We start from the raw sequence: 23283 nt of genomic DNA on the forward strand, positions 1-23283 counted from the left end.
AGACAGCCATGGCAGCTTCTAAACCATACACACAAACTTAGTTTGTTACAGAAGAGACAAAAATTTCCTTAAAATTCAGAAAGTTGTGGAGAAACTATCTTCTGATTGAAGTAAGACAAGAAGAGCTCATGAACTGATGGCTCAATACTACATAGTCCAAAACTTACAGTTAAGATCAATAGGCCTGCCTCAATATAGCCAATGGAAGTTCTAGCCCTCCATTTTAACTGCAGTTCTGTAAAATGATGACAGAGATACATTAAAAAAAGTTCCAATAGAAGGAAAAGTTTTAAGGAATTCATGGTTACAGCATTTCTTTTGTAGGCTCTATGAATGATTCCAGATTTTAAGTTTTAGAAGGTAAGAAAGGTATCTTATATTTTGGGCCTAGTATAACCTCAAATTAATAAGATAATCTTATGATTTGACAATATCTTCCCATGAAAAGGTGATTGTATTAGCATGACTAAGCATGAAGATAGCCATTCTGTCTATGACATATTCAGGGTAGGAAACGGCTTAAATACTAACCAGTAGTATTTTTTTTCTCACACAGAATTATCCAGGAATGGGACCACAAGCCTATTCTGTATGTAATGAACCTGAAAAAGTATTAACATTAAAATCCATTGTGCTACTGAGGAACAGATCTCTTGGAGACATTTCTCTAGCAAACATCAGAACTAGACTATTAAATTATACAAGGCACTGTTTTGAACTGGTCAAGCTACTTGTAGATTGTAATAAGTTATGTGCTTGTGATCATCAAAATGTAAAAGCTACAACTGTTAACCACCCAAAATCATTATTACATCAGACCAGTGTTTCAATCAACTTTTAATAGTCAATAATATCAAAGACATTGTTTAAATACATTTACCATTAGTAGATTAATTAAAAGTTATCAAATGTTTTCTCTTTAAATCTACATTATATACATGTCAAGAAAGGCCACAGCAGTAGTTTATTATATACACCCTCTGAAATAAGAGAGGTTTTAGGCTAAAGTATTGTGAAGTCCACAAATTAAAGTATATACCCAATTTGCTATTGCTAAAGTATAGTTGGAGGCATACTTTTCAAAAGGAGCTAGTATCTTTCTTTTTAAACTACTATTTCCATTCAACATATATAGTGAGCCAATTATACACTTTGATTAGATGCTATTTTTTACTGATCTTGAATACAGAAAATTTTCACACCTCTACCAAATACAGATTGACTTTCTCATTGCCTTGGTATACTATTACATTGTGAACTTCAAAATATACTTAAAAGGCGACCATAGTTCTTGCACTAATTGACAGTCCACTATGAACAAATTATTTGCTGCATGTAAACATGGCTAGCGTACTAGAGATAATACATATTTTTTTATAAAAATATCTTTCAAAATTATCCTACTTCTGTGCTATTTACAATTTTAATAAAATACAACCATTATCTTTTTGGTTGTTACTACTCCTGAGTTCACTGCTAATAAAAGTCCAAACATCAGCAATCAAGCAACAAAGTTAATGATTTCTCATTACCTTTTATTATAAAGGTTACCACTTTGAGGCTGTTGTCCACTGAGAAAATTATATACCAAAAATTGACTAGTACCAAAATATTGTGTTGCAAACAATTTTCCATCCGGAGTAGGGTCAGAAAAAGCAATTTCTTCTTTACTTAAATATGAGCCATATATAAAATTGTTTCTGATTAAAGACAAGATAAAAAAAATCACTGTGACAAAATAAAACTGGCAAAGAACTTTTTAAAAACATATACTTTCCTACTGGTCAAATGATACCTATGAATCAAGATAAAAATACTGCCCTAAATACAATGTATTTTAATGCTTCTCAAAAGCCAGTATTCGGATGCTACCTAATCTTGTCTTCCTCTTAGAATTATCACACCTCTGAAATAGTCACATCTGCTCTCAAAAGAGTTTCCAAATAACAAGTAGTGAACAATTTAACAATTCTTAGTTGTGATTGGTCAGGGCTAGGATTACTTCCATCTGATTAAACAGTATATGTATATACTAAATACGTATATATTAAATAGTATATGTAATGTAGGTGCCTGCCCATAGTTCATACTAACGCAAAAGGTCCTTACCTCAAGCATTCTAAAATCCGAGAAGCAATTTTCTTCCGTCGCATCATGCTGAACACCCAAATGCGACTAATGCCACATATGGCAGGCTCAGGAGTTGTTGAGCAGCACCAGGCCTTTTGCCTTTCAAAAGTGAGCTTATCATTTTCTGAACTAATATCTGGAATCTTTTCTTCAATAACTCTATACCCCTTGGGAAACAACAATAATAGCATCCTTTGATTGATCTTAACGTTAACATATTTATAATAACACATTCCTATTTTAACTATCTCCTTTCTGAATATGGTATTAATATCAGTCATATTTGCTGAGTAGCTCCAAACAAAGTGATCATCATAATAGAAAAGGAATTTTATAGGAATGATTTATGTCAGCTGCTCCCCATGCCCAAGGATGAAAGACCAAATGACCAGCTACTGCAGCTACAGTTCCAGCGTGTCATGTACTGAAGAGGACCACTTTCCTTGCAATAGTTCTATAGATACTACAAAAAAATAATCTTCAGTAGCTTTGCTATTTGAAACAAAACACATGGCTAGAATTATGGGGAAATCCACTTGCCACATGCACTTCCTTTTCCAACAGATGGTTGAGGCACTTTACACATCCCCCTCTCCCTAGGGAGAAGGGCGGTATACAAATTAAATTAATAAATAAATAAAATAAATAATATAAGAAACATCTTTCTACAGTCATTACACAAGAAAATAGCTGAAAATGCAGACCTGCTGAGAGATCTTTCTCCAATGGATGGAAAAGTATGGCAGGAAAAATCAGCACAAGCATTAAAAGACAGCAAAAACTGCTTCTCTTTTCAGACTTCTTCAAATGATAATGAATTTTGCACCAGTTATTTGAGAAATTTACCAGCAGCACTAAGAATTAAAACACAACTGGCTGCTATAGAACATGGATTGCTGTGATTTCTGCAACCAAGTGCTACGCTGCAGTTTTCAAATTGAAGCCTAAAAGTTGAGAAGACATCTCTGATACGTATTTCAGGTGGCTACTACAATAACTGCCACGTTAAGAACTGGTATTTCTTTTTACATTCTCTCTCCGTCCACTTTTTCCATTTTAGGTTATAAACAGAAATTGCTTTATTTTAATGATTAACTTTTCACAGGAAATAATCTCATAGGTCCAACATTTTAAATGAAAATAATATATGAACTTTCTAAAAAAAAATGTAACTAAGAAAATAGTTATCCAGAGATTACTCACCCATTGAATATGTTCTGCAATTAAGCAGCCAATTACTTTTTTATCGTTAGAAATAAATAATAGAGTCTTAGTTCTGGAGCATGTTAGAGGAGCTTGTTGGAATCCCAGATCATTATCAACCATCTCTCTGATCTCATCAACCTGCCAAATAAATACGATAAAAAGCCTTAGAACCAATATATTTAAAATCATATTTTTTTAAAAAAAGAACAAAATATGCACTCTAACCAGAACACATTGGAAAAGCATAAAAGTATTTTTGCATAATTGTTCAAAACTCAATACAGGTACAGATTTAGTGTGTTTGGTATGTAATTTGTATGGAATTTAACCTAATTGGGGAAGGAAAATCTATTTAACTCATGCACCCACATAAACAAAAAAAAATGTGTGTAAAATAAAAACAAAACTGCAACAGTGGAACAAAACTTTAGAATATACAATGTGCACTGGAATGTAACAGAACTAGAATTCAAATTATAGTATTAAGCTCTATAAACAAGCTCAATACATTCATAGAGACACTAAGTTTGACACTAAGCCAAAATTTTCTGACATTCTGCATTCCAGTGATACTGTACACAATAAGTAAGGTGTCAATTTCTCTCACATTGCACAGTATAAGATACACTGGTTTGTTTCTGCTATTTGTCCTGCAAACAATTCCATTTAAATCCATTAGGGAAGATGGTTTATTTCTCGCTATGACCTTCCAACTGAAAATTAAATTCATAGGCTCTACCGACACATTAAATTTGATATGCCCTTCTCATGCCAGTCTCATGTTAATAAGAACAACAGCTGAAATAATCAAAATGTGGATAGTCTTGTATGTATTTGGCAACTTCACTGATCAGAAAATTTTTAGGTTTTTATTATCATATTCTTAAGAATAACAAACTAGGGACGCGGTGGCTCAGTGGGTTAGGATGCTGAGCTTGTCGATCAGAAGGTCGGCAGTTTGGCGGGTCGAATCCCGAGTGCCACATAACAGAGTGAGCGCCTGTTACTCGTCCCAGCTTCTGCCAACCTAGCAGTTCGAAAGCATGTAAAAATGCAAGTAGAAAAATAGGGACCACTACGGTGGGAAGGTAACAGTGCTCCGTGTGCCTTTGGCGTCTAGTCATGCCGGCCACATGACCACGGAGACATCCTCGGACAAGCGCTGGCTCTTCGGCTTTGAAACGGAGATGAGCACCGGCCCCTAGAGTTGGAAACGACTAGCACACATATGCTGGGGAACCTTTACCTTTACCTTTAAGAATAACAAACCACTGTAAAAAGCTTATCAAAGCCTTTTCCTGTCCATTAAAAAAAATATAGTTCAAGACATTTCACCTACCTTTCTCAGTGCATACTTGGGATCATCAGGAAGGACCATTATAATCTTACCATCAGGATACTCAGACAAAATTCTCTCTTTTTTCCACCCCTAAAAAGGGGAAAAAATGCTCAGCTAAACACAAAGCTTTTATACTTTTAGCCCATTGTTTAAAAATTACACTTTTAGCTCGTGCTAAATAATACACACTTCTTGGCAAACAAAAATCCTGACTAGATAAGTTCTACTTCTCCATAAATATAGCTTATATAATGCAAAAGCTTCCACAGAAAATTATGGAAGTATTTTGCACTTTACAACTCTTTTAGGGCTGAGTGATACTTTGGGCAAAAGTTGGTTCTAGATACATAAGAGTTCAAACAGCACACGCCCTCCATATCTGTTACATCACCCTAGAAAAAGGCAGCTGCTTTCAAAAGTTGTAGAGAGGTGCTGATCCAGCACTTCGTTGGATTCAAACACGAAGCATTGGGCAGCCCCAGTCTTTTTCCACCAGAATAATTGTAAAATTCATCTATTAAGAATTAGCAAGCATATTTTCTTAATTCAGCAAATTTTCCAAAATCAATCCAGAGCTTGTATGTGCAAGTAGGAGTATGTATATACGTGCAATATATAGCATTTCTTTAACACAGTTACCTCCACAAATATGTGTACATTTTGATAAGTGGCATGCAACAGACCTCCAGGAGGTTTTCAGTGAACTGAATAGCATGCAATGGTTCAGTGGTTCAAAAGATGAAATCATTTATTGTGTCACTAATTATAACTAATAGTCACAAAAATGAGACTATAAATGAATAGCTACCTTCTAACACCCTAAAAGGGAAAGTTGCTATGCTGTGTGTATCTGAAGTTAAACATACTCAAAAATGAGGTAATTAACTCTTCTTCAGATCCACACTGATGGTGATAAATGATCAGTACCTGCATGAAAAAACAAAACAAAAAGCCACTTAAGTCTATTAAGACTTAATTTTATCCATAAATTAGAGTTCATGTCGTTTGCAAAGTCTGCCTAAAGTGGTATTTAAAGGAAGTCCAAAGAAAAGCGCTATCACTAGGCTAATAAATCCAAAACCCTTACCTATATTCATTTAAAAAGGGGAAGAGAGAAAAAGAAAGCTCACTAAAAGTTAAACAATTAAATATATTCCACTGACACTTATATTTTCACTGCTACATACTGTTATAACATTCACCCAAGAAAACAGGCTGAAGTGACACTACCAATCTGTAGGAGAAGGAATGGCAGAACCTGGGGACAGGGTCAAAAGAGGAATTAGCTTAAAGTCTCTTTATGTAATCACAAACAGATTAAATACAACTTCTTTGGAATTCTGCTGACCCTTATCTAATGCCAAGATAGAGCTAACTAGTTGTATAAATTCTTGTGCATAGGCATGATTAGTAATAAATCAGTTTAACTGGAACTTCACTTATGGTCCTGATCTTTTGAGACTAACACAATCATTCAAATAAAGATCTTTCTGATATCATTAGTGATAACAATTGCATTTGATCATTTCATTTCATCAGATTTCTATGACCACCTATTCATTAAGCAAGTCACTTTGGTTTTAGAGTCCCAAAATATTATTTTAACACTTGAAATTAATTGGATGATACTTTTCTAGGATTTATTTTATTTATTTAGAAAATGTATATGCTACCCACTCCTTTAATGGCTCTAGGTAATTTAAGGCAGAATTAGCTGTTCATGTCAAATACTTCTGCAATGGCAGCTACCGCAGTTAATTCACTGATGTTCTAAGGAAAAATATGAGCATATGAGTTTTTGGCATTAGATTTTTTATGGTATTTAAAAGTATTTTAAGTCGACAATAATTTTAGGACCTAAACATTAATTAAACTAAAAGAAATAAATGGCTGCAACAATAATTAATTGGGGATTAAGGTTTTCAAATATATTGAAACAGGATTTAACTCTTAATTCAAATTATTATTTCTGATATAGAAGGACACAAAATTATATCACATAAAAGATTTAACTTATTTTCCATAAATCCACCCAGTTTGGTTATGATGTTTCAAAAGCCCAGTTTTAGCTGGAAACAAATACCAATAAAAATTGCATACATTTGGATTGTAATGAAATATTAATATATGCTACTAAAAAAGAAGCAACTTGCATTATAGCTAGAATGAGTTTTCTATTTTGAATTAAAGCCTAGCAAAAATATTTTTTAAAAATAGAAAAGGACTATATTGAACTGAAAAGCAGAGGTTAAAAAACTGATGCTCAAATTTCACCTTAAGCTCTGATTATTTAATTATTCAGTAATTTTTTAGTGTTCCACCACCACTGCTTTTCCAGATACTTTAAAAGTCCTGCTCTACAGAGCTTTAGTAATGTATTTCTTCCGTAAATAGGCAATAGTTTACAGGTAGGTCAGCAAGATCATGAAACTAGTAAAAGCTTTTGTAAATCATTAAATCACCAGCTAGATTTGAACCACTATGTATTTGTGTGGTAGACTTTGGAAGCAGCTGGGGGAGTTCAGTTCAATTATCCTGGAGGTCTTATCAATATCAATGCAAGTTATGGAAGGTAACATGTATGATAAAGAAAATAAGAGTTTTAGTAGTCTGAATATAAATTGCAGGGGAATATAATGGTCAGTTCAACAATCTTGTATGAAATATGGTTTTTAAAAATAAATTGTGCAATTAAATGCTAATTATTTTCCACTAGCCAAACAAAATTTCACACTAAAATACCACTATGGCAATATTATTTTCACAGCGTATGTAAAAGCATAACCTAATGCATGTGCAATAGGGCTATAGAGTGCTTTCAATTTGATTCCCAAAGTGGTTCAAAGCATTCCTTCTGCAGCTGCCATGTGATTCCTGGAAAAGACACAGCTGTTTTAAAGGGCGGCAGACAGGTTTCCAAGTGCTTTGAACACCTTTTTGGATTTGAACTGAATCCAAAGCACCGTACAGACAGTATTAGGTAACTTAGATGATATAATATTCACTCACTGAAGAATTAGTTAGGAAAAATGTGAAAGAGGATGATTCATTACTTTATTTAAACTAACAAGTAAAACATTTTTAAATGGATTTGACTGTTGCTTTAAGCATAATTTTGAATAATCCACTGAGACTATGTAAAATACTTTATGCTTTGGAGCAAAGAAAAATATATATTCTTACCACATATTTTACTGCACTTATGAACTGGTTATGAAAGAGCAGATGTTGGGTTTCATCCTCAGGATTTGAAGCTGTATAAAGCATTCCACAAATATTACAGGAAAGAGCACCAAACCGTTTTTGTCCTGCATCCTATATATTAAAAGTTAAAATATAGCTCATGAAACAAACCTTCCTAACCAAATAATACAATTTACTGAACAGAAATAGCTGCAAACCCATGTCATTAAAATACACAATTAAAGCACTTTCAATATCAAGGATAGCAAATTTGAAGAGCATTCAAAATACATTTGTTGTGATCTGAAGCAAATTAGCTCAGGGCAATACTTAAGGGCTATTTCATCATTAGAAAAATAACGTGATCTTTCCTGCCAATTAAAATATGTATGATAAAATAGCACATTCTCCTATTATTTTCTGTTAGTTCAGGGAAATCAAAAACTGGGGAATCAAGTACTGAGAAACCAAGACAGGTAGTCCTCGACTTAACAACAGTTTGTTTAGTGAGTGTTCGAAGTTACAACCGCACTGAAAAAAGTGACTTACGACCATTTTTCAGAGTTATGACTGTCGTAGCATCCCCATGGTCATGTGATTTACATTCAGATGTTTGACAACTGGTTCATATTTATGATGGTTGCAGTATCCCAAGGTCATATGATCACCTTCTGTGACCTTCTGGCAAGCAAAGTCAATGGGAAAGCCAGCTTCACTTAACAGCAGTATTACTAATTTAACAACTGCAGTGATTCACTTAACAAATGTGGCTGGCATGAAAGGTCGTAAAATGGGGCAAAACTTTCTTAACCAATTTCTCACTTAGCAACATAAATTTTGGGCTCAGTCGTGGTCGTTAGTAACACTGCCTTCTCAATAATCTGATGTCACAAAGCCATCGTATTCTGTTGCTTGTTTCTTTAATACTTATAGGAAGGTTCCTTGTTCTAGAGTTTTCTGAACTCTGTCAGTGGACTTCTATAAATTCTTTTCAGACAGATACACTTCATTGTGCTAAAAGATATGAAGGGCCACGATGACTGATATCCAGTGCAGACAAAAGTCTGGGTCCTGCTTAGGAGATACTGGAGTCTCCTAGTGGCTAGGTGAGGATCAGTATAGCAAAGGTAAGGTGTTTATTAAAAAAAAAAACCAGAACAGAACAGAACACTGTACTAGTGAGGACAGACCTTTGTTCTTCTAAATCACATTTTGAGATTTTGAATCAGTTGGAAAAGGCTATTCAATTCAGACTAACCTACAACAGGTTGTAGTCCAAATGCAAGAAAGTAAATTATTTTATTGCTGTTCTCTACCAGAAGTGGGATAAATAACATAATAATAGAGTTGGAAGGGACTTGGAGGTCTTCTAATCCAACCTCCTGCTCAGGCAGGAAACCTATACTATTTCAGACAAATGGTTGTCCAATCTCTTCTTAAAAACTTCCAGTGTTGGACAGCGTCTGGAGGCAAGTCTTTCCACTGATTAATTGTTCTGTTAGGAAATTTCTCCTTAGTTCTAGGTTGCTTCTCTCCTTGATAGTTTCCATCCAATGCTTCTTGTCCTGCCTTCGGGTGCTTTGGAGAATAGCTTAACTCTCTCTGCTTTATGGAACGCTGCTATCATGTCACCCCTAGTCTTTCTTTTCATTAAACTAGACATACTCAATTCCCGCAACCATTCTTTATATGTTTTAGCCTCTAGTCCAAGATAAGGGTTGGCCATATCTGCTGTACAACAATTACATACAATATGTTTCTTCACTACAATGAATGGAAAATTATACTAGAGGCTTTAAATTAGATTTAACCCATTTTTCTACTTTCACCATAACAGAGAATATTTTTCTAGTTTATGAACATATTACACTTTATTAACTTATAAGATAAAAGCCTGACACACATTTACGAACTGTTTTAAAGTAACAACTTGTAACTTGCCATACACAAATACTTACTATGATTAGCTGCTTATCGCCATCTTTTGCAGCTTCTTTTAATTTTTGAATATGTTCTTCAGATGTAAGAAAACCATCACATTTTGTTGTTAATGGAACCTTTGGCACAGATGCCCTTTATGCATCAAAAAAAATTCACAAGTTACTGTTTATGTATGTATTCTAATAAAAATGTATTTCTCTTCCACACAATTCAATTGAATTAATATTAAAGCTAAGTACGACAGAGTGCAATAAAAAGACACCTTAAGCTCCTGGAGGAAAGGCAACCAAATAAATTAATTTAGCTATGGTTCTGTCAAAAAAAATGTTTCTCACATTTTATAGCAAGCAAAATTTGTAAACGAATAGGCCAATCGCTTTTGATCTGAAAGACAAGGGCTGCAAATATCAGCTTGATTCTCCACAAAGAATGTTTTCTTTAAGATGGGCACAATCCTGTCTTATCATGCTGGGTTTTTAATTTTTTTTTAAAAAATAAACCTGATCTGTTGAGATATGGTGTTTGCATGATGGTATGACAGACATATCATGCTCCTAGCAAAAGGAAAAAAAGACCACCTCCATATACTCCATCATCAATCCTTCTTATTTCATGAATGGAAGCAATTACAGGTAGTCCTCCACTTACGCTTGTTTAGTGATCATTCAAAGTTACAATGTCACTGGGAAAAAAAGTGACTTATGACCATTCTTCAGAGTTACAATTTTTGCAGCATCCCCAAGATCATGTGATCAAAATTCAGATGCTTGGCAAGTGGTTCGTATCTATGACCGCTGCAGGGTCCCAGGGTCATGTGATCACCTTTTGCAACCTTCTGACAAGCAAAGTCAATGGGGAAGCCAGATTCACTTCAGCTACAGTAATTCACTTAACCATAGCAGGGACGATTGTAAAATGGGGGGGAAAAACCCCTAACAAATGTCTAACTCAGGGGTAGGCAACCTCGGCTCTTTTATGACTCATGGACTTCAACTGACTCAGGAATTCTGGGAGTTGAAGTCCATGAGTCATAAAAGAGCCGAGGTTGCCTACCCCTGGTCTAACTTAAGAACAGAACATTTGTGCTCAGATGTGGTTGCAAGTCAAGGACTACCTGTATTTTACTTAGACAGGAGGAAGTTGGAACTATGCTTTTTTCTTCAGGGTACAGAGGGAAGACTTCCTGTTTGAACTACGATTCTGTTCCTGCTTCATTTCAGCACGGAAAATAGAGATATATAGAGCAAATGCTCTCAAAGTAGTAATAATAGCAACCATAAAACAAAAACATGCAAAAATTCTCCTTATCTATTGAATATTTGCTTATTTCATTTTAATGCTGCCTCCTCTCAAGAGTTAAGCAGTATACAAAACAATTAAATATACAAGTTGAGCCCTTAACAATAAAAACAGCATAAAATCCATTAACTCATATTACTGACAGTTACACGAAGAAAATCGCTAGGTAATAAATATAAAGTTTTCGATGCCTCATGAAATGTCAGAAGTTTTATAGCCAGGCATTTCTCTGGGGGCAATGTGTTTCCGAGAACAAGGATTACCGTGGAACATCCCTGTGTCCCAGTCAGTACCAATCTTATGTTCAGTGGGATGGATCCCCTCCTGTACAACTATACAAGATAGGCAGAATCTTACAGGTTAAAATGGTCTCTGATGTGATTGGAGCTGCTCTGTGTACGGCTTTTAGATAATAATTAACTGTCTGAATGGCGCTTGGAAGCCTGTGGGCAGCCAACATTGGTGTGGCTGCAACATAGGCATCATCTCCTTCTAACATCCTGGCTGCCACAATCTGATACAGTTTGGAGATTATCTTCCAAGATAACAAGCATATGATGCATTATACCAGTAGTAGTGCAATCTTACAAGAACTAGAGTAGAAGTTACAACAGCCAAGTATTTCCAGATCAAGTAGGGCTGTAACTAGCACACTGTCTCCCTATCAGGGCTTCCACCTACTTCTCCAGCAGGAACTGCATATCAAGAGGAATCCCTAACCATAGATCTGCTCCTGCAGGGGAAGCACAATCACTGTAACTTAAGTTCCTGGAACATATACTTACTAACAAACAATTAATCTTGCATTTGCTTGTGTTCCAAGATTTTAACAGTATCTCTATCTTGGCCTTGAAGGTTATATAACTGAGTATCAATAGTGTATCGACGCTTCACTGTGACAGGAGACCCTATGATTTGATAATTTTCCTCCCAGAACTGACTAAAACAACTCCTTTTGGTACAAGCAGGGCTCCTGCAGAGCAGCACTCAAAACATCTGCAGACAGTCCAGATGCCATTAGAATACAGAAGTATTCACATTTTGCCAGTCAATGTCTGATTTTCAACATGGGTTGAATTGACTTTTGGTATTGTACCACTATTATACTAGGGGTTTTCCCCCCCACCTGTGTCATCTCTCTTAATTCCTCTAACAAACAGGGATACGTTCAGGATCAGCAACTGGGAAGAGACCAACGGTCACTCTTATCATCCCTTGCAACCATTATCCACAGTGCAGTCCTTTTGGGCCCACTAGAGCAGGGGTGTCAAACTCAATTTCATTGAGGGCCGCATCAGCATTGTGGTTGCCCTTAGGGGGCCGGGTGGGTATGGCCAGGGTGGGCATGGCCTACTGGGTGGGTGTGGCTAGAGTGTGTATGGCCTACTGGGTGGGCATGGCCAGCTCTACATCATTTGCATCAAGGGTGCCTATGGGGGCCTGGGCAGGAGTGGGACAGATTTGAGGGTCTCTGGCAGAAGGAGAGTCTCTGGGCCAGGGCCAAGGCAGTGGGGGCTGTTCCCTGTTTCCAGGATGGCTTTGCGGGCCACATGAAACCAATTCACGGGCCGGATCCGGCCCCCGGGCCTTGTGTTTGACATGTCTGCACTAGAGCTTCTCTGAAATTGCAGCTAGCCTTTGTTCCAAAGCTTGCCATCATGGCAGATGAAGGATATGCATACAGGGCCACATCCCTAATTGTACCCAACCAGAGATGCCAGGTCTGTATGTTTATTTAATAATTTAATAATTTAATAATTTAATAAATTATTCACCCAAACATCTCCTTTCACAGAGATCCACCTTTATCAAGAGCAGCCTGAGCTCAAGCTGTCTGATTATTTGGCCAGTTGAGCTCAGGGTGTATCCTTAGGAAAGGGAATATTAAAGAAAGAATGTTAAGTCTGAGTTGATAATTCTTAGATATTTCTTAACACGACTGGCAAATTTAATGCAAACTTGTAAAAGATAAAACTATAACAAAGTATAAAATAATTTTTAAGAATACTGTACCTGCTCTCATTTATCTCAGAGGTTTTATTAGCAGGAGCCTGAGCCAACTGTTTACCAACTGGATCTATCAATAAATCAATATATTACTTCATTAGAAGAGAATATATGTAGCTCAGGGTTAAACTGTGAGGTCCTCAGTGTTCCTGAGCTTGGTTGTTTGTTTAAACATTTGTAATCACACAACCAAGCTCAAAAACCACCAAGGACTCTATATTACTGCATATTGAATATATATGAATATATAATGGAGAGTAATGACTGAGAAATCCAGATTTTTGAATTTGAAACAACTTTACAAAGTATCAGTGGTATGTCTCTTTTAACACATACCAAACTTAAACAATCAAAATTAGAAAAACCAGGAATCAAGAGTTGCAATTTCTAAACTATATTATATTATAAGTAATTACAAAAGCTTTTTTCTCCCAAATTTATATGCCCACCAATCTCACAAGAAGTAACTGGATGGCATACAACAATTAAATGAAACAATTTAAAAATTTAAATTAAAAAACAATTATTATTTTAAAAAAATCAGATTTCCCTACAGGTTTTCCTTTTGCGGGGGATAATTATCTTTAGCCAAGTTCTTGAACATTTGAAGTTTTTCCTCCAGTTTTATATTATCTATGAATGCACATAAGATGAACTCATAAATAAATATAATGAAAGGCACACACTTTGTGTGATTTAGAGCTACACAGGTTAAATAGATTTTGAATTGTAACTTTAATGTAACAAATTACTTGTGTTACATTGTATACACAAAGAGCATAGAAAAGGGCAATTATGACCTTCAGGGTTTAGTGAAGGTAATCTAGACCAGGGGTCCTCAACCTTGGCAACTTTAAGACTTGTGGACTTCAACTCCCAGAATTCCTCAGCCAGCTTTGCTGGGAGTTGAAGTCCACAAGTCTTAAAGTTGCCAAGGTTGAGAATTGACAACTGTATGCTGGCATCTTTAGGAGCAAGATGGACTGCTATGCAGACCACAGCAACTATGCAGGGACGGACTAGACCCAATAGATACCAGCTGTGAAAATCTATACCAATAAGAGGGTTTCATTAAAAAAAAACAACCCTCAGTATTTCAATTTTGACTGGGGAGCACCATGTTTTTACTAATTTAGAAACCATGATATAACTATGCATAGGTCCAGCAGCAATTTAATGCATGCATTATACAGTATTAGAGTCACTGGGTCTAAATCTGCAATCTCATCTTATTTCTATTTAGTTTTTCTGATGTTTTCTTCCTGCTACAAGAAAAAAAAAATCCCCAAGAACTGATTCAACAAGTCGTGATTACTTTGCCTGTCTGCAATAAATCTGGGTTCATACATCAAGTTAATCAATGATAAGGTTTGTTACATTTTGCCCTTTATGCTGTTGTGAATCTAAGTCATTCTGACATATCACAACTTATTGAAAATATGATAAAACAAATTCTGGCTTATTGTTATGAATGAATGCAGTCAGTATGTTAGCAAATCAGTTAAATTTAATTTGCCAACAGTAAGATCAGTTCCTGCTACACTCAATTTGCCAGCAAATTTGAAAAACTCAACAGTGGCCACAGGATTGGAAAAGATCAGTTTACATTCCAATTCCAAAGAAAGGCAATGCCAAAAGAATGTTCAAACTTTTGCACCATTGCACTCATTTCACATGCTAGTAAAGTTATGCTTAAAATCCTACAAGCTAGACTCCAGCAGTATGTGGATCGAGAACTACCAGAAGTACAGGCAGGATTTCAAAGAGGCAGAGGAACTAGAGATCAAATTGCCAACATATGCTGGAACATGGAGAAAGCTAGGGAGTTCCAGAAAAACATCTAATTCTGCTTCATTGACTATGCTAAAGCATTTGATTGTGTGGATCACAACAAACTGTGGCAGGTTCTTAAAGAGATGGAGTACCAGACCATCTTATTTGTCTTGTGAAACCTATATGCGGATCAAGAAGCAACAGTGAGAACTGGACACGGAACCACTGATTGGTTCAAAATTGGGAAAGGAATCCGGCAATGCTATATACTGTCGCCCTGCCTATTTATCTTATATGCAGAGCACATCATGAGAAAGGCAGGGCTAGATGAATCAAAAGTTGGAATTAAGATTGCCAGGAGAAATATCAACAACCTAAGATATGCAGATGATACCACTCTAATGGCAGAAAGTAAAGAGGAACTAAAGAGCCTCTTGATGCGGGTGAAGAAGGAGAGTGCAAAAGTTGGCTTGAAACTAACATTAAGAAAACCAAGATCATGGCATCCGGCCCTCTCAATTCCTGGCAAATAGATGGGGAAGAAATGGAGGTATTGACAGATTTTATTTTCCTGGGCTCCAAGATCACCACAGATGGGGACTGCAGCCAAGAAATTAAAAGACGCTTGCTCCTGGGGAGGAATGCTATGGCAAATCTAGACAGCACACTAAAAAGCAGAGACATCACCCTGCCAACAAAAGTGCGTATAGTCAAGGCTATGGTTTTCCCAGTTGCAATGTATGGCTGTGAAAGTTGGACCATAAGAAAGCCTGAGCGCCAAAGAATTGAGGCCTTTGAACTATGGTGCTGGAGAAGACTCCTGCGAGTCCCTTGGACTGCAAGGCATTCAAACCGGTCAGTCCTAGAGGAGATCAACCCTGACTGCTCTTTAGAAGGCCAGATCCTGAAGTTTAAACTCAAATACTTTGGCCACCTAATGAGAAGGAAGGACTCACTGGAGAAGAGCCTAATGCTGGGAAAGATTGAGGGCAAGAGAAGAAGGGGACGACAGAGAATGAGGTGGTTGGATGGAGTCACTGAAGCAGTAGGCGTGAGCTTAAATGGACTCCAGAAGATGGTAGAGGACAGGAAGGCCTGGAGGAACGTTGTCCATGGGGTGGCGATGGGTCGGGCACGACTTCACAACTAACAACAGCAATAAAGATCAGTTCAACAAAGCTGTAAGTAGCTTCACTTTGGCATTTTTATGACAAGCCTTATAGTCTACTGTTAGCAATCCTCTAAACACAGGTTATCCTATTAATGGAAATAACGTTGCATCTGATTACCCATGCTTCCTCCCAAGTTCATATTCCACGATTATTTGGCCAGATAGTTTTTTTTAACTTAAACTATGAATTACTTTATCCATAATTAAAGATGCTTTAATATGAAATATAATTTGAAGTTCACCTTGAGGTTTGATTTCTGTTGTCTCTCTTTTTACTTGCTTCACTGATGCTTGTTCTGTAATTATTTTCATTGAAGTATTTTCTGGATGTGTATCGAACTCTAAATTGAAACTCTAAATATATACATATAAGAATCATTTATTCAAACGTACAACAGATCTTACCAATTCAAAAATTTAAATTTTTGTTCCTGTTCAGTTTAAGAAACTTCTACCATGTTTGCATAATTTAGCTGTCTAGATGAGATGCAATAAATTACAAGGACTGCTGCAATAGCTGCTTTAGAGGTAATTTATTGCATGAAAATATTGACCAGTTTCCTTGAGTCTTTGTGCACGTGTATAAAGAATTTAGAAGTTCTAAAACAATACTTTCAATCTTCAAGAAATCTTAGGGATTTCTGAGCTTCTGATTCAAAGCAAAAAGGTGCTGCAAAGCATTCAGGAACATGTATTTGGATTCAATGTAAAATAAATGTCCCTTTCCCTAAGATCAGACAGCTCTGCAACGGGCATCTAAACAGGCCCTGGAAAAGACGCAGCTGCTTTAAGAAGTTGCAATAAAAATGTTCACATTAGAAACCTTTCATGCTTTCAATTATAGAAAATCATATCTAGTTATTTTTGCATATATCACCCATGGCTTCATTAGGTATAGTAAATAACTGTCTTACATGGACAAACGCTATTTCAGAGATACCTCTATCTCTCAATAAACTAGCAAAAAAACCAACCCCTCTCAAATCTAAAAAAATAACTTATATTATGTTGAGCTTAGCTGTCTTTCCCATGATACTCGGTTACATTTGTGAAGTAAAAAATGTAGACAAAACATTACAAACCAATTTTTTAGAGTTAGATTTTAGTAATTTGTTGCCTCTTAGTGCTACCCTGCTCATGGACAGATCAGATGGAGTCAAGTGAGAGGCCTCACTCTCTCTTGCCCAAAGTCTAACTGCTTTTCTGAACATGAGCAAAGAGGAGCGGCGGGGGGGGGAGAGCTCTGGATCTTCCAAAGCGCAAGCACTATTATAGAGAAGGCACACTTCCAGGGTCCCACTAGATGACACTATTTAACTGAAGGAGCCTGGAGCATGCCAACACTGCAAGATGAAAGTGGTCAGGCAAATATAATAAGGGACAGGCAGTCCCTCAAATAATCAGTCCTGATGCTATGTAAGGTTTGTATAGATAGCAACCAGCACCTTGAATCACACCCAGAAACAAGCTGATTGCACTGGATGCAACCATTACAGCTCACGAAGCAGAAATGATACATGGGCATACAAAGACATGCTCATCATTGCTTAGGCCATTGTATTCTGGATCATTTGAAACTTCTGGATGGTCTCCAAGTGCAGCCCCATATATGTATGTTGCAATAGTCAAGCTGCTATGTTATTAGGGCATGAGTGATAAATGATGTAATAAATGATAAATGCATGATAGAGATAAATAGGTTATTTTAAACAGAATGCACTGCATTATACTCATCCTCAAAGTACATCATACTGCCCCATAAAACAAATTCTGCAATGAAATACAAAGTCATACTGTTATATCACAAAATTACAAAATAATTACCTTGTCTGGTGTTGACCCAGGACAATGCTTTGCTTCAGACAAACCATTCTCTATAATCTGTACAGTGGACTGTTTGGCATGCAGTATTCTATCTTTAATCTGGATTCCTTCAAAATCAGCTGTATTTAACTTCTGTTCACATATTGTGCCATCATTGTTTTGGGATAATTTCCTTTGAGCGTCTGGAAGGTGTATTTCTACAGTTCTGGCTTGTTGTTCCTCAGGAACATTACATTTTAAAACATCAAGCTTTAAAACATCAAGCTTTGGAATACTTGAGATACTATGGCTCACATGATTTACCTTAGTTAATTTTATTTTGGTCCATTTAGAATTTTTGTTCACTGTGCTATGTCTGCCATTTACAGTACATTTAACAGACGTCCCTTTTCTGCTGGGAAAAAATCGCTTACATTGAGAGTTCTGGTTAGTTTTCTCATCATTTAATACTATTTCCTGTGGCAATTCTAGTACTGGATTTTTTTCCTCCTCTCTTCCAGAGTCAGGGTTTGGAGAAATTCTTTTTACCTCTACTGTGTCCGATTCAATCTCACCTGCAATTTCTTCGCACAGTTCAAGAATGCTAATCTTTTTGGATTTTACCACATCCTCTTGTTGGCAAACAGGTTCTACTGGTGCAACTCTATCTGCTTTTATATTGATTTTTCCATTTTTGTGCTTGGGCTTTCCTTTGTTTACTATACTGCAAACTGAATTTATAGGACAGGAAAGTGTGTTGGCAACTTCCTTTTCAGATTTTTGATTACTTTCAGAATTATTTCTCAGTTCTCTTGGCTTATCTTGAGATGTAGTTGAATCACTGATTTCAGAATCCACCTCATGTTTTTTGGGGGAGAAACAACCCATTTTCTTATTGTCTGACATCTTTCTTCTTTTAATTTGATAATCATGGTCTTCCACAGACTTTCCTGGTTTCAATTTTTCATGTTTAAGTTGTGGTAGCAGCTTTTTCATCGGGTTACATTGCTTCACAACAGAAGCATGTGTTCCTTTTATTTTTCTGCTTCTCAAAGATATTGTAGAAACATCAGATGACTGCTGCAATCTTGGTGATCTTCTAGTTTGATGGCCATGTGAAACAGTATGTTGTGACTCTTGAAGGCCGGGCACTGTGTCCTTCTTAGATACTCTCTTAGTTTGTTTGACAGGTAACTGTTCTTGCCTAATTCTAACAGCTTTACCAGAATCAGTGCCCACTGACTTTTTGGCTATCTTTTTGTGGTCAGTATCACAAGGCTTTTCACTTGAACTTTTAGACCAGCTTGCTTCACTGTTCTGAGAAGCTGGCTTTTTTAAAGAAGGGGTTTGAGAATTCTGAACCTCTAAGTTACTACTAATGTATTTTTCAGATTTTGTAAATTTTTTGGTATTTTCTTTGATGGGTCGTGATTTTGAATGCAGGTTCTTATGACTTGTTTTACCACACCGGACTGCATGTCTCTTACACCGAGCTTCAATAGGACGTGTTTTAGAATCTACAGATGATTTATTCGGTTTCTTGTTTTCATAGGAAGTCTTATTTTTGACAATGTTGCATTTTCTCTTCCCCCTAGAACAGATTTTGGAAGAAGATTTTGAAAGATTCAAAGAATTGGCATGCTTTATTTTGGAAGATTTCAGTGATGTCTGTGCAGGACATAATTTACCTAAAGATGTTAAGGATGTCCTTTTAATGCACACCATTTTACATGCTTTCTTCTTTAACTCATTTAAAGTCTGTTTGGAGTTCCTTTGCGCTTGTTTATTTTGGGAAGATGGTAGAGAAGCTCTATTTATAAACTTATTGACAGCTGACCTGTTAGTTGTGGCAGAGAGTTGGGGCACTTCTTTCTTCAGCACTGCTTTCTTATTTGATATGCATTTACCATCCTGCAGTTTTCTTTCTTTGCTAGTAGAAACTGATTTATTACTTTTATCCAATTTCCGCCGCTTAGCAGAGGATTCTACCAGCACAGATTTCCTTTTCTGTGCTGCCATTTCTGAAAGAAAAGGATATTCAGATATAACTACATTCTTGAAAAATGCTTTTTAAATGAGAAGCTTAACATGTTGACTTGGTTTACTCACAAGTACTGTTTTTGTAAGCGAATTCTGCCTCAGTAGAAGTGTACCGATCTGTGAAAAATGCATTCCTTATGAATTTACATCCAAAGAGAGCATTACATATATCCTATAAACACAGGAACAATAAAGTATTAGTGGGAGTGCCACTAATGTTGAGCACAGTTGTCTACTTTTTAGGGCATGCAACATATACTTGGAAAACATCTGGATTATATATCAGATTTCATCATTTACATTTTCCTACTTATACAATATTCTAATATCAGTGAAGTTTAAATTGCATGTATCATGAAAAATCAGCATGCTAACAGGTACATTACTGTATATCCAGAAATTATTTTGAAATTCCCATAACTTTGCCGTTTTTATAATGTTTTGGAAAAAATGAACGATTTTTCTTACTTATTAAACAGCAATAAATACAGATTTAATATATTTGTGCTAAATACATTGAAAAAGAAATATATACATCCCGAGTGTTCTGTAAGTTTCTATTGTAACTTGAAACTTTCAGTATCAAGATCTGTGCTCATTTTCTTGTTATACATAAAATAAAATAAAAAATCAGATATCCCAACTATAGTGAGAAGAGCCTCTGTCTACTGACTATCTTCCACTTTGAGCCTTTGTAACATATTTCCAACATATTTAAGCTTATTCTAAGAGAACTCCTTTGCTTGATTGTGACAGCAGTTGATTTGGAAACTAAATCAACTAATATCAGTTACATCTATAAAAAGTCTTTTCATGATTTAAGTACATCACATAGACCAGGGGTCCCCAAACCCCAGTCTGTGGACTGGCACCGGTCCATGCAAACAAGCAAAGGTCCATCTACAGCATGCAGGCAGTACATGAAACCACGACCCCTCCAGTCTGCAGAAAAACTTCTCTCCATGGAAATGGTCCCTGGTGCTCAAAAGGTTGGGGATCTCTGACATAGACATTATACATATAAGATATTTCTCAACTTATTATTTTTTTTTGCTAAGACGTTCTAGCTGAAAGGCAGTTTCCTTTTACCCATATTGTTTTCAATTAATCCAGAGGCATATAGGATTGAAAGAATGGAGGAAAATTTAAGACTTTGAAGCCAGTAAATAATGAGTAAACTACTACATTAAGCTATTTGTTAATATAGGAATCTGGAAGTAATTGAACCAACACCTGTAAGTAGAACTGACTACAGCCCAATTTTGTATATGTTGGATAACAATCTAGGGCTAGTGTCATATAAAGATGCTGCCTATATTTTACATTGCCACTTTCTCAAACTATACATAGGTTCCACATACTTTACGCTATGTAAATACCTAAAAAATTTAGCCAGATTACAGAACACTTATTAACTTACACATTTATCATGGAAAAACAGTAATACAGTTTCAGAGTGTATGTAAGATTTGGGCTTATTATCAAAGTAGAACAGTGCATATTACAGAGAAAAGAAAGCACAATCCTATGGCAGAAAAATTACATTGTTTAGATCAAGATAAGCAAGAACAGCTTGAAGTCAACAACAATCCACAGAAGAAATTAGCTTCAAAGCCTTAAGGTGGAGCAGTGGGCTAATGCCTCCTTAAGTAACACCAGCTGCCTGCAATTATTGCAGTTTCGCATCCCACCAGGCTCAAGGTTGACTCAGCCTTCCATCCTTCCGAGGTAGGTAAAATGAGGACCCAAATTGTTGGGGGCAATTAAGCTGACTTTGTAATAATGCCGCTTGGGGTGTGTGTGAAAGCCCTAATAAGCAGGCATATACATAGAATGAAGGCTACTGCTAAGCTTGTAAGCCGCCCTGAGTCTTCGGAGAAGGGCGGGATATAAATGGAATTAAAATAAAAAAATAATAAAATAAGGTCTGTCTTTAACAGACACAGATACATGGTTTCTTTCAAAAAAAAAGTCAGCTTGGGCATCTCTACAAACCAGAATAACTAGAATAACATTTGAACTACTTCCAGGGGACAGGAGAAGAGCCCGGAAGCTTGAATTTCTAATGCTAATGTCCAAGTTACGCCATTTTGGGTTTGACTTAGCAGAATGTGCACTCCAACCACTCTTGCCGTAGCCATGGTTTATGATTTAACATAGCCCGTGAAGCAGATTACGAGTGTCAACAAGCTATGATTAAAACAAGGCCCACAGACGAACCATCTAAGGCAGGGGGGTAGGCAACCTCGGCTCTGTTATGACTCATGGACTTCAACTCCCAGAATTCCTGAGTCAGCATAGCTGACTCAGGAATTCTGGGAGTTGAAGTCCATGAGTCATAACAGAGCCGAGGTTGCCCAGCCACGTAAGAAAAGCAAACCAACACACAGGCTTTAAAAACTTCACACTGAAAGAAGCCCTTTTTCTAGTTCAGGGAAAACTGATGCTCTGGAGGGCCCCAAAGGGAATCCCCCGACAGACTTCCCTAAGAAAGGGGCATTTTACATAACGCCGGGCTACAGGGAAGGGGAAAGCAAAAGGCAGGCCGAGCCACCCACCCGCTTCTCCTCCTCCTCCTCCTCCTCCAGCCTTTCCAACAAAGGCAGGTTCCGACAAAAGAAAATACGCCTGGCTCAGAGTTGACCTGTGGGCTTCTTGGTGCGCTCTCTGAGCTGGGCGGTTTCCTTGCAGAGGCGCCGATGAGGTTACCTAGTTTGGTAATGAAACGTCCGCAAAGAAAACCACCCAGCTCAGAGAGCACCAAGGACCCCCCAAAGGCGGCTTTCTCCGGGACCCTTCGATCCTTAACCCCGCCGTTTCCCGGGCATTTGTGGAGTACATTGCAAAAGGAGTAACCGAACCGGGCGCAGCAAGGCCACGGCCTCCTCTGCTTCTCCCACTTTTTCTCTCTCCGCCCTTTCTCGTCAACTAGATAAGGACCGCGAGCGAGCCCATCTTTTTTTTTACCGCCGGCCGGAGCGGAAGAGCGGGTGGGCCGCCTCACCTGGCCGAAGGACCCACAGAGGAGGCGGAAGAGCGCCCGAACAAAGTCGCCGGGAAAGCAGCGGCTCCCAACTCGCCTCAGCTTCCGCGTCAGCGCCGCGAACTTCCCATGTCACCCGGCCGGCACGAAAAAGAACGAGGAACAAGCCGAGGCGACCAGAACGCCTCCCCCCATCCGGATCGAGCCTGAAATTCGCTTCCGAGGTGGATTTCCGGTTGTCAGTTGCAGCTTTCAAGGTCTCCCATATGCGGGGAAAGAACGGACCGACGTGTTTTAAAGCCCGCAAGCTTGCTTTTTTTTTTTTTTTTTACAAACTTCCGCTCCTCCCACGCGTCGGGAGGCGAGAGACTGTTGCAAGTCCCTTAAAGCAGCGTTTCCCAACCTTAG

The 23283-nt window shown here is 37.3% G+C and overlaps 1 protein-coding gene across 6 annotated transcripts; it reads right to left on the reverse strand.

Annotated features, from left to right (window-relative positions):
- Positions 1–819: 819 nt before the first annotated feature.
- ESCO1 (establishment of sister chromatid cohesion N-acetyltransferase 1) lies at positions 820–23188 on the reverse strand. Of its 6 annotated transcripts, XM_081324849.1 has the most exons (12): positions 22897–23188; positions 19962–20009; positions 19690–19873; positions 17874–19443; positions 16292–16403; positions 13112–13175; positions 9817–9931; positions 7859–7990; positions 4676–4765; positions 3334–3474; positions 2110–2297; positions 820–1700 (listed from the first exon to the last, which is right to left on the reverse strand). In XM_081324849.1, the coding sequence occupies exons 3-12, from the start codon at positions 19869–19871 to the stop codon at positions 1529–1531; spliced, it is 2766 nt and encodes a 921-aa protein (XP_081180975.1). In that variant the 5' UTR covers positions 19872–19873; positions 19962–20009; positions 22897–23188; the 3' UTR covers positions 820–1528. The 6 variants fall into 6 exon arrangements, 4 of the variants coding, with proteins under 4 accessions (XP_081180975.1, XP_081180972.1, XP_081180973.1 ...); XM_081324846.1 differs by having other exon boundaries at positions 17874–19873; XM_081324847.1 differs by having other exon boundaries at positions 17874–19873; positions 19962–20064.
- Positions 23189–23283: the final 95 nt, after the last annotated feature.

This window comes from Vipera berus (assembly GCF_964194415.1).
Source record: "Vipera berus genome assembly, chromosome: 3".
Classification (NCBI taxonomy): domain Eukaryota; kingdom Metazoa; phylum Chordata; class Lepidosauria; order Squamata; family Viperidae; genus Vipera; species Vipera berus.